This window comes from Schistocerca gregaria, chromosome X, assembly GCF_023897955.1.
Source record: "Schistocerca gregaria isolate iqSchGreg1 chromosome X, iqSchGreg1.2, whole genome shotgun sequence".
In the NCBI taxonomy this organism is placed as follows: Eukaryota; Metazoa; Arthropoda; class Insecta; order Orthoptera; family Acrididae; genus Schistocerca; species Schistocerca gregaria.
Genome location: NC_064931.1, coordinates 756,260,251 through 756,275,608, shown reverse-complemented (window position 1 = coordinate 756,275,608; position 15,358 = coordinate 756,260,251). Strand labels below are relative to the sequence as shown.

General features: G+C 37.8%; 1 protein-coding gene across 1 annotated transcript in view; it reads right to left on the bottom strand.

Moving 5' to 3' along the window:
* Nucleotides 1-15,358, bottom strand: part of LOC126298765 (UPF0669 protein C6orf120 homolog) — a 43,672-nt gene that overhangs the window by 18,699 nt on the left and 9,615 nt on the right. Inside the window, exons 2-4 of the mRNA XM_049990218.1 lie at nucleotides 13,373-13,486; nucleotides 689-879; nucleotides 439-555 (exon numbers count right to left, since the gene is read on the bottom strand). Coding sequence (XP_049846175.1) covers nucleotides 439-555; nucleotides 689-879; nucleotides 13,373-13,405 — 341 coding nt within the window. The 5' untranslated portion in view covers nucleotides 13,406-13,486. The remainder of the gene's footprint in view (nucleotides 1-438; nucleotides 556-688; nucleotides 880-13,372; nucleotides 13,487-15,358) is intronic.

The window sequence follows — 15,358 nt, the reverse complement described above, 5'->3', positions numbered from 1 at the left end:
AACTTTGAAAGGAATAAAATATGTGTTAATGTCATCCAAAATATGGCATTCTGCAAATCTTTGAGCAAACACCATCCCACACTCATTTCAACCAAGGATGTGACTATTATATCCAGGTCAGTTTTGTCACAATTTTTTTTTTAATTGGAAAAAACAAGCACCTTTTATGACTACACAAAACAACCTTATCCAAATTAAAATTTATCAATTCTTTTCTCTCAAATAACATGATGACTGATTAAAAATACGTTACTGACAAAAAGGTTAGAAAGTGATGTCACACCCAGGACTGTTAAGAGTGAGTGATGTGATGCTTTACACATCAAGTTATAGTTAACTTGCATTTGACAACAACAGCAACAATAATTATAATAATAATACTAATAAATTAAAATACATCTTCAAAGAAGTGTCTTAGAAATTACATTAAATACAAACCTTCTTGGAATATCTACAACATCCACCCCACATGTTGTTGACTGAGCACAGTTCAGTCCTGGATCATATGTTGGCTTTGAAACATACTGTGATACATACAGATCAGCATCGCCACTTCTGAAATATATTCAAAATGCAAAAATTTCATCTAAAACTCTCCCTTGAAACAAATTAGTCTAACTTTTAGTAGATTCAGATTTGCTATGGACTAGTGTTACAACTAACTTTTTTCTAGAAATTGTATACTCACAGGGAGTACAGATAAAGTCTGATGTATCCTTCATAAGAAAGACTGTAGTATGTGTAATTGTGAGCAGTTACTTCTTCAACCAACATGTGTAGAAAATGCTCTGCTGCACATTTTCCAGTGAAAATTAATAGCATTAGTGCAATTTTACATAACATGTTTGAAGCACTGAAGAAACATCTGTACACCACTTCCTGCAAGAAAAAAGAATGTCTTTGTTCAGAAAAAAATTTCAGACATCACGAACCTTACATACACATGTGAATGTTGTACACGAGTGTCTAAATTTACAAGATATTAAATTTAATTGGAATGTCTTGGTCACTTGTGATAAAGTCAGGTAAGAAGTCTGATCAATTTATCTGGAGCACTAAATAAATCATTTAACTTATTGCCAACAAACTTCACTTTATACCACAAATCTGATAATGGAAATATTCTGGAATATGTTGTAAAGTGAAGATACAGTAAAGTTTGTTGATGATCAAGACAATGGATATTTCCTGAGATACAATTTTTTGCTGTTTGATTGCGTAAGTATACTAAGTTTAATTTATTAAAAAGGGAAGGGGGTGAAAGTCTGAAGTTAGAGCTAGGTGTAGGGCTTTCAGTATTAATTTTCTAAGTGGTATTTGTGGAAAAACATATATGATCAGCAATATATCTGGATTTAAAGAAGCTGATTTAGATTATGTATTTTCCAACCAAAGTGCACAAAATTGCAATATGGTCATACATAATATCTGCTGTGACTGTTCATTAGCTAAGAAAGACAGAGGGATTGTTACTTTCTTAGATGACAATGCTCAAATTTAAAAAAAGAACAAACATACGCCCACATAAACCACAGTGCATTATACTTTTCAGTCACACTAATGTGACATTGTGCAGGAAAAGAGTCAATGAAATTCTGGAAGGTACTGACTGGGATGCAGAGCCACGCTTACTCTAGTGCCGTGGTTAACTCCACAATGTTTCTTGGTCGAGTATCCATAGCGTGAACAGCCCAGTCGAGGTAATCACAAAGATTCTTGACTGGGTTTAAATCCAGGGAGCTGGTGGCTATGGGAGTACGGTCAACTCGTACCTTCTTCGAACCGAGCACATATGCTGCATCTGTGTGATGTGTTGCATTGTCCTGCAGTACACGTCACTGTGCTGAGGGAAACCAAACTTCATGTAAGGGTGGACACGGTCCCCAAAGATATATGCGTATTTGTGTTGATCCACTTTGCCTTCCAAAATGACAAAATCACCCAGAGAATGCCACAAAATCATTCCCCAGGCCATAAAACATCCTCCTCCGGCCTGGACCCTTCCGACAACTGTTGCAGGGTGTTTGCTTTCAGACATTTCACACCATGCACACCAACAGCTGTCTAATGCAGAATAAAACACGGTTCATCTGAAAAGGCCACCTGTCGCTGCTCATGGGACATCCAGTAGCAGTACTGGCATGCAAATTCTAGCCTCCATTGATGATGAATAGCATTCAATATGGGTGCGTGAAACAGGTATCTGCTGCTGAGACCCATATAAAGAACGTTAACTGTCACTGAGGAGGCACTGTTCATCTGGGCAGTCAGTCAGCAGTCAGCATGTGTGCATGAAACAGGTGCCAACTGCAGAGGCCTATATGCACCAACGTTCCCTGGACAGTCGCTGAGATGACACTGTTGGTAGCCACTTGGTTCATCTGGGTGATCAGTTGCTCAACATTTGCATTTCTATTTGTCAGTATACTTCTCCGCAGCCGTCATTTGTCCCCGACATCTATCGGCCGTGGTACACCAGTTGCTGTGGAGGTGGGTTTGGATAGTGCCATTTTGCCATCCGCAGTATACTTTAACCATGGCGACATTCTAACAGTTTACAGACTTAGCCATTTCAGAAATGCTTCCATCCTTGGACCAAAAGCCAATTATCACGCCTTTTTGGGCATCAGATAAATTACTCTGTTTCCATGGGATGACAATGGCTGCACAGTTTTCCATGTCTGTCTGATTATACAGGGAAATGCTGACTGTAATTGCGAACTGAGTACTATTGCCTAATTAAGGAAGAGCAGTTTCACAAAGTGAAGATCTTATTTCCAGCTGTGTTACAATATAATCCAATACCTCAAAGTACATCTGTTTGTATGGCCAACAGTTTGTTTTTCCTATTGTAATTCTGAGACACACCACTGAGCACAGGGAATAAAGCAGCCTACATTCTAGCTTCACTAAAATCATGAAAATGTTTTTTAATGTCACTGTTGGAGTCCACTAGCCTCACAACAACAGAGCGTTGTGATTTGTCTAAAACATTTGTTGCTTTGTTCACAATGCAGTCAATAAATTGATGTTTTATCCTAACTTGAATGTATATGTTCACAAATCTCTTGATTTATATATTCAATCAGTCTGTTCTGTATAGTTTTTTAAAATCAGCGGAAATAGCCCATTTTCTTCCAGTGTACTTTCAAATCCTCATTTCTGTTTAGCCCAAGTTCAAAAATAGCTCTGAAATTTGCAGGATTCAGGGAATCTTCTATCTCCTCCTCATCATCATTGTATTCTCTGAAAGCTAGCACCTGCCTGCACAAAAGACATGAGATGTCAATTAGAATTTTCATGATGTGTGTGTGTTAGTTTTCATTATTGTGTCCAATTTTCATCACTGTGTGATGTTCATTAAGTAGTTCTGAAAGACTAAACACCTGTTTAGACAGTTCTTTATATGAAAAAAAAACTACTTAGATTATTTTAGAAGAAGCATGTCTAGCTAAACCTCCAGCCAGGTTCTTCAGCAGAATATACAGTTTTTTTCCACATAAGAGCAAACAGGGCCAGCAGAATGATTTTTATTTTCTAGGGCTAGGTTGCAAACCACTTGCTCATGCCCTGAACTTTGGAATGCATGTGTTTTTATCTGCATCATCTTTCTGAGAAAGTGCATTGTCTGTATTGGACATCCTTTCTTCGAAATTTCATGTGGTTCAGTTTCACATCTAGTTGAAAATGAAAGCCCCTGAAAGGAAGTAATGATGTCCTTGCTCGAAAGCATTACATCAGTACATGTACAAGGTTGGGCTTCATCCACTTTCACATATTCACTGTACACGGGACAACTAACGTAAGAGAAACCTAGGGGGGTGGGCACCATGGCTAACGGGCTAATGGCCTCCTATGCAACACGGCAAAGACAGTTTGTACCCCACCCCCCCTCCTCAACAACAACTACTACTACTACTACTACTACTACTATAGAAAAGTAAGGAGTCTGGCCTCCCTTGCCGCCTCTGATCAACCACCACTCTGCAATGGTCAAATTAGTGTGATTGGACTGTGTATATCTTCTCTCACTAAAAGAACCTAGAGCACAGAAACTATTTTTTTTAATGTCATTTTGGCTTGTGGCAGACTGTAAGTTAACAATAAATATAAGATTTTAAGGTAACTGCTAAGAGACATACTGTGCATATCCACATAAGCTCTGCCAGCACCAAAAGACTCCTTTGCTGAGGCATGTATGGATGCCCCGAGTTTTGAGGGTTATAATTTAAAAGTTTCCTAATTATGGCGACCATACTTGTTTATTAATTACGAGGCCTTGCAAAGATATAGTGTTATTAAAATTGAGAAGTGCCTTTCACTTGGAGTTCAAGAAAAACAGTACAGTGATATGATCTAAATCTGCACACAGAATTTTTTTACAATAGATCTGAAATGAGTAGGTGCTATCTCAAACTTCCTGGCAGATTAAAATTGTGTGCCGGACCAAGACTCGAATTCGGTACCTTTGCCTTTCGCGGGCAAATGCTCTACCAACTGAGCTACCAAAGCACGACTCATGCCCCATCCTCACAGCTTTACTTCTGCCAGTACCTCGTCTCCTACCTTCCAAACTTGTCTGCTTATGAGTCTTAAATGCATATCTAATTGTTCGGTCTCAGAATAACATACTCTTCCTACACAGACCACTAACACAATTTAGTTTACATCTGATCATGGATTTCCCTTGCACTCCAGTACTTCTTTAAAGGCATACTCAGGACGCAAAGACTTTCCATTAGTTAAAGCAGGCTTTGGACAAATTTAAGCCATATATTTTCTTAACAACCTGCCAAATGTGACCCTATAGGGTCATATCTGGTCACTTCAAGAAACAGATTCCTGACTGCCATAGTTCAGCCAATTACAACTGCCCTGAACATGCCATATGTCTGTTTTAAAGTGTCAACCATGGCTGAATGTCTTATTGCCGTTGGTGATTTGAGGGCACACTTCAAGTCATCATTTATCACAATTTCTGTGAAAGCGTTGTGACAGCACATGACATGACCATAATATATTATTTATTACAATTCAAACTTCATTTATGTTGATTAATATTACAAAATTTACCAAGTAATATGAGTATACGCTGTTAATTGCACTACCATGAATAAATCACCAGAAATTCATACACTTTAAGGCGCATTTCAATGACAGACAAGGACCGTGAGATACAGTAAGATTTACAATATACTGTAGTATCAGCTCAAAGGTGTGGCTATCCTGTGTTACTGCCTAACAAGTTCCTTCATTTGAAACCCACAATTCCTCAAAATTTACTGTTAGAACACACCTGTGAAACAGAGATGACAAATATATGTTCCAAAATGTTCGATCAGCAGCAGGTCTTATGAAGAAGCAGGCTAAAGGAGGAGAAATATGAGCAGTATCTGCCATGCAACAACAACAAAAATTAAAACATTATGGTAACACATTACACAAATTTTCCACATACAATGCCTGGTATTTGATGAAGGGAGGATGATATTTAGGCAATTAAGTCTTTATATCCAAAAACAAAGATGTGACTTACCAAACAAAAGTGCTGGCAGGTTGATAGACACTGTGTTTATCGACCTGCCAGCACTTTTGTTTGGTAAGTCACATCATCTTTGTTTTTAGATATATTTTTCCCACATGGAATGTTTCCCTCTATTATATCCATACAATTAAGTCTTTATATATATTTTAAGAGTTCTTGAAATAAGCAACAGTTACAATCACTAGTGATACCAACCTGCTGACATCATCATCAACATACACTTCTTCCACAACCTATGAATATCCCCTCTGACTAGAAATTGAGGACATCAACTTGGAGCTAGTTAGTTACAGAGCAAGACTACAACAGTGATGGCACTGCTGAGTTCATGTTTATACCCAGAACCATGAGCACAAAGCTGATTCCAGAATTTAATGAAGGCACTTCTAAACTAAAATTAGCACCTGCACCAGGTAAACAGAGAAAAAAGTGAGCAACAGATTCATGTGGGCTCCATGCCGTGCTAAAGACATAAGTGGCACTTGCCCGTGAAAGGCAAAGGTCCCGAGTTTGAGTCTTGGTATGGTACACAGTTTTAATCTGCCAGGAAGTTTCACATCAGCGCACACTCCGCTGCAGAGTGAAAATCTCATTCCAGATACAAGCACTTTGTGTTATATTCTCGCTGCACCTTATTACTTCAGGTACTGCATACCATACTTGACTCAATTGTGACCTGGACTTCTACTGGTGAAGATTCTATGACAGATTGTACTGTTACAGATTTTTGAATGTGTCTTTTCAGGTTGCTTACCTACACTAATAAAGATCATGGCTGTACTTGTATTAGATACAGTGATCACCACCCTGTAATTGCACGAGTGTGCTTCAATAAATGTGTTAGCCATAATGGCACAGGCATGCATAAATAATTGAATTTATTTTCTTCATGTTATGTCGGACCATATGAGGAATAAGTCATCACATAATTGACAGAAGAGTCAATCCATACAAAGTGGTTCAGCATTAATTGCTTGATCATCTCAGAAAAAATTGATATTTGCTAGATGAGCAGCCTAATGTTTAGTGGACTCAACAATATTTTTTAAAGCTTTCTGCTGTTTATCATTTCGAAACAGCGGCCACTTTTGTTTCAGGCCACAAGCATTTTTTTTTTTCCATTTGAAAGCATTTGCATTTTTAAATTATTCTGTAATGTGTTGTCCCATGCCTTTCAAATCAAAAGCATTTAGTTTAGCACACTCTGATCTACAAATTAAAACCATTACCACCCAGCTGAATATATTCTTAAATACATTTTTGATAGTTCAAAATTACTGGCCACAAGTTAAAGAAATTCTATTTTTGAGCAGTAGTTCACCAAAGGAGGAGTAATTTCTCAGCCTTAATACTTTCTGCACTATACAGTACAGTTACTTTTAATATAGTATCAATGGTGAGAAGCTTACACTTAATAAAAGACAGACTAGTTTATAAAATGAATTTTTATTTCTTTTTTTTTCATTTTTGGGCCTTCAATATCTTTGTTACAGAACTAGATAAAAATTGAAGTTACACATTTAATAGACCTTTATGGTATCAAACTTCAATAAAAATTTCAATTTATAGAAAAGTCCAATGAACAAAATTATATTGCAAAACAAACAGTCAATGGACTCTCACACCATGACATGCAGTTCCTTCTGTTAAATGTTAATACTGAACAGGATATAAAATCTGTTAAATCTGAGTTCAAGAGCGTAATCAATGAGCCAAAAACTGATTATTTTAGGACACTCCTCAGAGACATTCACTGGACTGATGTTTACAGTGCTCATGGCATGAATGAAAAATATAACACTTTTGCTAATGAGGTGCTTACCTTATTCGAACACTGTTCTCCCCCAAAACTTACCAAGGTTAGAGCAAAGTCTACAAAGAAGCCATGGATTACTCAGGGAATAGGGGTATCTTGTAAAACAAAAAGAAAACTGTATCTGTCAGTCAGAAACAGTTCCGATGTTGATGCTACAGCAAATTACAATAAATACTGGAAAATATTAAAGACTGTAATGTGGACATCAAAGCAAATATATTACACGGAAAAGATAGTCATATCAGATAGCAAAATAAAGACAATATGGGTTATACTGAAGGAGGAGACCGGTAGAACCAGACATGAAGAAGAACAAATAGCATTAAGAGTAAGTGATGCATTGGTGACAGATGTGTATAGTGCTGCAGAACTTTTTAACAAACATTTTATAACTGTTACTGAAAAGATGGGGTTGTCAGGTTCAGTAGATGCTGCTATGGAATACCTCAGACTATACATTTCAAGTAACTTCAATAATATGAATTTGACCCTCACTACCTCAGCAGAAATAATGTCCATCATAAAATCTTTAAAATCAAAAACATCTAGTGGCTATGATGAAATATCAACAAAGTTAATTAAAGAATGTGATTCTGAGCTAAATAATATATTAAGCTATCTGTGTAACCAGTCATTTATCAGTGGAATATTTCCTGAATGGTTGAAATGTGCTGAAGTTAAGCCACTGTTTTAGAAGGGAGATAAAGTAACAGTATCAAATTTCCATCCAATTTCACTGTTGCCAGCATTCTCAAAAATTTTAGAAAAAGTAATGTACAATCGTCTTTATAACCATCTTATCTCAAAAAACATACTGTCAAAGTCACAGTTTGGATGGGATATTGAGAAGGGTTCTGATATTGAGAAGGCTATCTACACTTACAGTGAAAATGTGCTTAATTCATTAGACAAAAAATTGCAGGCAACTGGTATATTTTGTGATCTGTCAAAGGCATTTGACTGTGTAAATCACAACATCCTTTTAAATAAATTATAATATTATAGAGTAACAGGAAATGCTGCAAAATGGTTCAAATCTTATACCTCTGGCAGGAAACAAAGGGTGTTATTAGGAAAGAAACATGTACCAAGCTATCAGGCATCATCCAATTGGGAACCAATTACATGTGGGGTCCCTTACTTTTTCTTGTGCATATCAATGACCTTTCATCAGTAATATTACTAGATGCCAAGTTCGTTTTGTTTGCTGATGATACAAACATTGCAATAAATAGCAAATCAAGTGTAGTCTTAGAAAGATTAGCTAATAAAATATTTGTGGACATTAATCACTGGTTCCTAGCCAATTCTTTGTCACTATACTTTGTAAAAACACACTACATGCAGTTCAGAACTTGTAAGGGGTGTCCCACAAGTATATGCCTAACATATGATGGACAAGCAGATAGAAGAAGTGGACAGTGTTAAAGTCTTGGGATTACAGCTTCATAATAAATTCAACTGGGAGGGGCACACCACAGAACTGCTGAAGCGTCTTAACAAATCTCTATTTGCAATGCAAATTGTGTCAGACATAGGGGATATAAAAATGAAAAAGCTGGCATACTATGCTTACTTTCATTCCATAATGTCATATGGGATTATTTTTTGGGGTAATTCATCAAGCCAAGCTAAAGTTTTCCGGGCACAAAAGCGAGCAGCAAGAGTTATATGTGGTGTGAACTTAAGAACATCCTGCGCAAGCCTGTTTAGGGAACCAGGGATACTAACTACTGCTTCCCAATATATTTATTCCTTAATGAAATTTGTCATTAAAAATATATAACTTTTTCAAAACAACAGCTCAATTCATGGAATCAATACTAGATATAAGAATAACCTCCACAAGGATTTAAAGTCACTTAGTCTTGTACAAAAAGGTGTGCATTATTCAGGAACACACATTTTCAATAACTTGCCAGCAGCCATAAAAAGCTTAACAAGCAATGAAATTCAGTTTAAGAGAAGCCTAAAGGGTTTATTGGTGGCCAACTCCTTCTAATCCATTGATGAATTTCTCAGTAAAACCAACTAATATAATTTCTGCACAATTTCAGTCCAGTAATGTGTTCATTGTAAGTGTGTGTGTGTGTGTGTGTGTGTGTGTGTGTGTGTGTGTGTGTGTAAGTACAATCTAACTTCTGCACCATTTCTGTGCAGTAATGTGTTCATTGTATTATAGTAGTTGTATTACACATTTATTACGTTATAAATAAACTTTTGTATTTTAAATTCAGTGCATTAGTGTTTGTAAAATGACTCTTTCATACAGTGTTCATTAAAAAATAATGATCATTCCACTTGGGACCAGTGGAATGGTAAATTAGCTTATTTGTTTTAGCTGTAAATATTCGTCATATATTGTTGTTTTTCTGGAGAGGATTGTCTCAACAAATAATCATTAGTTACTTTAATTTGATGTGGTTAAATCTTATAACTGATATACTTCATTCCAACAGTCTAGATATCACTGGTGTTAAAAATGTATTTTTGACTCATATTTGTAATTTTTGTTTTGTAACTTCCAAATGAGTTTCAAAGTTGAAATTTATACTCAAGTTTGACACCATAAAAATTTATCACAAATGTAATTTTGAGATTTTTATCTGGTCCCATAACAATGATATTGCAGGCCATAAAATGAAAAATTAAAAAAAAAGTATTTTTTAAGAATTGTCTACTTTTTAAGTGTAATAGCAAAAAAAAATATTAACACTGAGAAATTACTGCTCCTTCGGAAAAATGCTGTTCCAAAATTGATTTTTCAAAATTTGTGGCCAATAACTTTGAGCTATTAAAATATATTAAGGAATACATACAGCTTAATTGGGGAGGAGGGGGGACCACAGACACTTGTGGCAGGGAGGGGGGGGGGGCCTTGAGGCCGGAAATGAAAGTGACTGTTATTTCTAAGTGATAAAATTTTTTTTAAAAAACAAAATAGGTCTTTTGAGTCCACTAAACATTAGGATTAGGGCCACCACTCAGTAAATATCAATTTTTTCTGAGATGGTCAAGCAACCAGTTATTTTTTTTCCAGGACCACTTAGTATGGAATGACCCAGAAAGCAGATATAGTAAATGAATAAATAATGTTAAAAAACATGAACACAATATATTTGCAATAGAGTATATGACTAAACAATGCATTACAACTAAAGGATGGAAACTAATGTGAGGAAATTTTGGTAATAATAAAAGGAAGGTGTCACCATGAATCCACTCAACTTAGATGAGAAAATCTGGGGTTTATCACTCACTTTAAATGGGACATGCTGAATACTTAGAATAGTTTACATATTTCAATACAACAGTTTCAATCTTGTAATGTAATCAATCGTCAGAAATAAAGTTTATCTAATCTGAAAAGTACGATGCCCGCAGTAGAGTGTTCAGGTAATTTCATTATGTTGCCAGAAAGTGTATTTAATTTATTCAATTATTAATATTTTCTTTTATGATAAATAATTGACTTGTTAAGATGTTAAATGCTGTATATTTATATATATATATTTATTTATATGTATCTTTGGAGTTTATTAAGGTCAGTAGACCAAAGAATCTAGAATGCAGGAATGTCTGCAACTTCCGGGCACATGTTGGATTGCCCACCACTTCTTTGTCAGTATTGGAGGGAGATGGACGTGTTTATGTGACAAGTGCAGTATAATGGATTTAGAGTATCAATGTTCATGGTGAAAATGGTGTAGTTACTAACAAAAAGTACAAATAAATATAATTTTTAGCTGAAAGTATTTCAGATCCGGTGGTGTTTATTTCAAACAAGAACAAACCCCACGCCATGCTTGTTCGAATGATTATTTTGCAGACAAAACTTCGAGAACCCCCTAGACAAACTAAATCTGCAGTGTGTAATCTTTCAACAGGTTCTACATCTACATCTACATCTACATCCATACTCCACAAGCCACCTGACGGTGTGTGGCGGAGAGTACCCTGAGTTGTGTGGGCTCTAATCTCTCTGATTTTATCCTCATGGTCTCTTCGCGAGATATACACAGGAGGGAGCAATACACTGCTTCACTCTTCGGTGAAGGTATGTTCTCGAAACTTTAACAAAAGCCCGTACCGAGCTACTGAGCGTCTCTCCTGCAGAGTCTTCCACTGGAGTTCTATCATCTCCGTAACGCTTTTGCGATTACTAAATGATCCTGTAACGAAGCGCGCTGCTCTCCGTTGGATCTTCTCTATCTCTTCTATCAACCCTATCTGGTGCGGATCCCACACTGCTGAGCAGTATTCAAGCAGTGGGCGAACAAGCGTACTGTAACCTACTTCCTTTGTTTTCGGATTGCATTTCCTTAGGATTCTTCCAATGAATCTCAGTCTGGCATCTGCTTTACCGACGATCAACTTTATATGATCATTCCATTTTAAATCACTCCTAATGCATACTCCCAGATAATTTATGGAATTAACTGCTTCCAGTTGCTGACCTGCTATTTTGTAGCTAAATGATAAGGGACCTATCTTTCTATGTATTCGCATCACATTACACTTGTCTATATTGAGATTCAATTACCATTCCGTGCACCATGTGTCAATTCACCACAGCATCATCTGCAAAAAGCCTCAGTTAACTTCCGATGTCATCCACCAGGTCATTTATGTATATTGTGAATAGCAACGGTCCTATGACACTCCCCTGTGGCACACCTGAAATCACTCTTACTTCGGAAGACTTCTCTCCATTGAGAATGACATGCTGCATTCTGTTATCTAGGAACTCCTCAATCCAATCACACAATTGATCTGATAGTCCGTATGCTCTTACTTTGTTCATTAAACGACTGTGGGGAACTGTGTAAAACGCCTTGCGGAAGTCAAGAAACACGGCATCTACCTATGAACCCGTGTCTAAGGCCCTCTGAGTCATGTAGACGAATAGCGCGAGCTGGGTTTCACACGACCGTCTTTTTCGAAACCCATGCTGATTCCTACAGAGTAGATTTCTAGTCTCCAGAAAAGACATTATACTCGAACATAATACGTGTTCCAAAATTCTACAACTGATCGACGTTAGAGATATAGGTCTATAGTTCTGCACATCTGTTCGACATCCCTTCTTGAAAACGGGGATGACCTGTGCCCTTTTCCAATCCTTTGGAACGCTTCGCTCTTCTAGAGACCTACGGTACACCGCTGCAAAAAGGGGGGCAAGTTCCTTTGCGTTCTCTGTGTAAAATCGAACTGGTATCCCATCAGGACCAGCGGCCTTTCCTCTTTTGAGCGATTTTAATTGTTTCTCTATTCCTCTGTCGTCTATTTGGATATCTACCATTTTGTCAACTGTGCGACAATCTAGAGAAGGAAGCACAGTGCAGTCTTCCTCTGTGAAACAGCTTTGGAAGAAGATATTTAGTATTTCGGCCTTTAGTATGTCATCCTCTGTTTCAGTACCAGACAAAAAATTAGTCTTGCTGAAATTGTGCTGGAACTAGTCGTATTATTCTCATTCAAAAACACGTGGTGAGAGTGTGGTCCTACCACAATATACCACGTAAGATTCCACAATTTTTCAGTTCTCTAAGAAATGAGATAGATAACAACCAGTACAATCTACACTTGATACATAAATGCTGTAGTAGTTTCTGAATGAATTCATATTATTAACCACAAATCCTTAATGTATTTGAATAGCAGAGTTAGAACCAACAGATACTTTAACAATGGCCGGAAATCAGTTTGCAAACTGACACTACAGATCACATTTTCTTGGGCTACTTAATAGTCTTAGTGAACACACCATGTTGCCACAAGGTATGATAACATAAGGAATTCATGTCTTGGGTAACAGTTAACAGAATGGTGTGGAACCCACAGCTAAATAATTTCTCTGTGATTTATTTAATCATTTGGGCACCCTACTTTCCTTTGCAATTCCTGTTTTATCCTGTTCTGATGATTCATTTATGGTTTTTCAATTTTCATGCCATTACATTAGTCATACATCATAATTCTTAGTACATGGTCCTGTGTCTTTTACTCACACTTCCTGAAGCCCATAGTATATCCTTCTTCATAAAAACACATCATCAACAGAACTTGCATCTATATGTTATGAGATGGTGATGGATCCTGCAGAGCTCCTTCAGTACCAGAACCTAAAAATGTTTGAAAATCTGCATCTTTATTTATTTACAAGCAAATATTTTTAGTCTTGTTATATGGCTAGTCTGCACTAACAAATAATGCATGTTTAATCATTGATACCTTACTTGAGAGGGTCTAACATTAACATTACAGAGTTATGTGACATATTATTATGCATATATATGAAGATGGTGGGCAACGGCCTTGCCACAGTGGATACACCGGTTCCCGTGAGATCACCGAAGTTAAGTGCTATCGAGCATGGTCGGCACTTGAATCTGTGACCATCCAGGCCCCCATGCGCTGTTGCCATTTCTCGGGGTGCACTCAGCCTCGTAATGCCAATTGAGGAGCTACTCGACCAAATAGTAGCGGCTTCAGTAAAGAATACCATCATTACGACCAGGAGAAGATGGTATCTGTTCTTTTGAACATGTCCGAAGAATGAAATTACAAGGAAATCCAGACCATTAGCTGCTTACAGGCATTGATAAATATCAACAGGGGCAGTTGAAAATGTGTGCCCCAACTGGGACTCGAACCTAGGATCTCCTGGTTACATGGCAGACACTATCTGACTAAGCAATCGAGGAAACAGAGGATAGTGCAACTGCAGGGACTTATCTCTCACATGCTCACCATGAGACCCACATTTCCAACTTACTGTCCACACACTACATTTGTGGTGCCCTGCCCACTATACTCATTACTTGCAGCAGTCAATCTACCGATTCCTGTACGAGTTTGAGCAATGTGAGTGCATCTGCACTGAAGAAGATCATTGGCTGGTAAGCCTTATTTATATGAAGATGGTTCTGAAAGAACTGTGTGTGGATAGTAAGTTGGAAATGTGGGTCTCACGCAGAGCATGCCAGAGATAAGTCCCTGCAGTCGCACTATGCTCTGTGTCCTCGAGTTCAAGTCCTGGTCGGGGCACACATTTTCAACGATCCTTGTTGATATTTATCAATGCCTGTACGCAGCTAATGATCTGGATTTCATTGTAATTTCATATTATTATGGATGTCAAATAAAAAATTACAGTTGCCAAAAGATTAATTAAACATTTATTTGCATTCCCAACAAAATCACTGAAGCACATCCCTAACCAGTTTGAATCAGCCTTCATGATTTTTTCCACACAACCAATGTATGTTAGTTTTTTAGCTGTCCAGTTTCACTGAACTGTTGCAGTGTATGTGCCTATCACTGAATGCAAAGCAATCGTATAGTCAAGTAGTAACACAATGGTTGGTATAGTAATGAAAAAGAGCCTCAAAATCCCTGCAACACACACTGCTGCACTTTGTTGAGTGCTGAGGGTACCTTTGAAGCGACTGTACTGAGAAAGATTTGGGCTATTGAGTTAACTTCGCAATTATGACATTGTCTAGGAAATAAAATAGGCCATATAACCATGTATGTAATGTTAACACTTTTGTTTGTAACTATACTCCCGGAAATGGAAAAAAGAACACATTGACACCGGTGTGTCAGACCCACCATACTTGCTCCGGACACTGCGAGAGGGCTGTACAAGCAATGATCACACGCACGGCACAGCGGACACACCAGGAACCGCGGTGTTGGCTGTCGAATGGCGCTAGCTGCGCAGCATTTGTGCACCGCCGCCGTCAGTGTCAGCCACTTTGCCGTGGCATACGGAGCTCCATCGCAGCCTTTAACACTGGTAGCATGCCGCGACAGCGTGGACGTGAACCGTATGTGCAGTTGACGGACTTTGAGCGAGGGCGTATAGTGGGCATGCGGGAGGCCGGGTGGACGTACCGCCGAATTGCTCAACACGTGGGGCGTGAGGTCTCCACAGTACATCGATATTGTCGCCAGTGGTCGGCGGAAGGTGCACGTGCCAGTCGACCTGG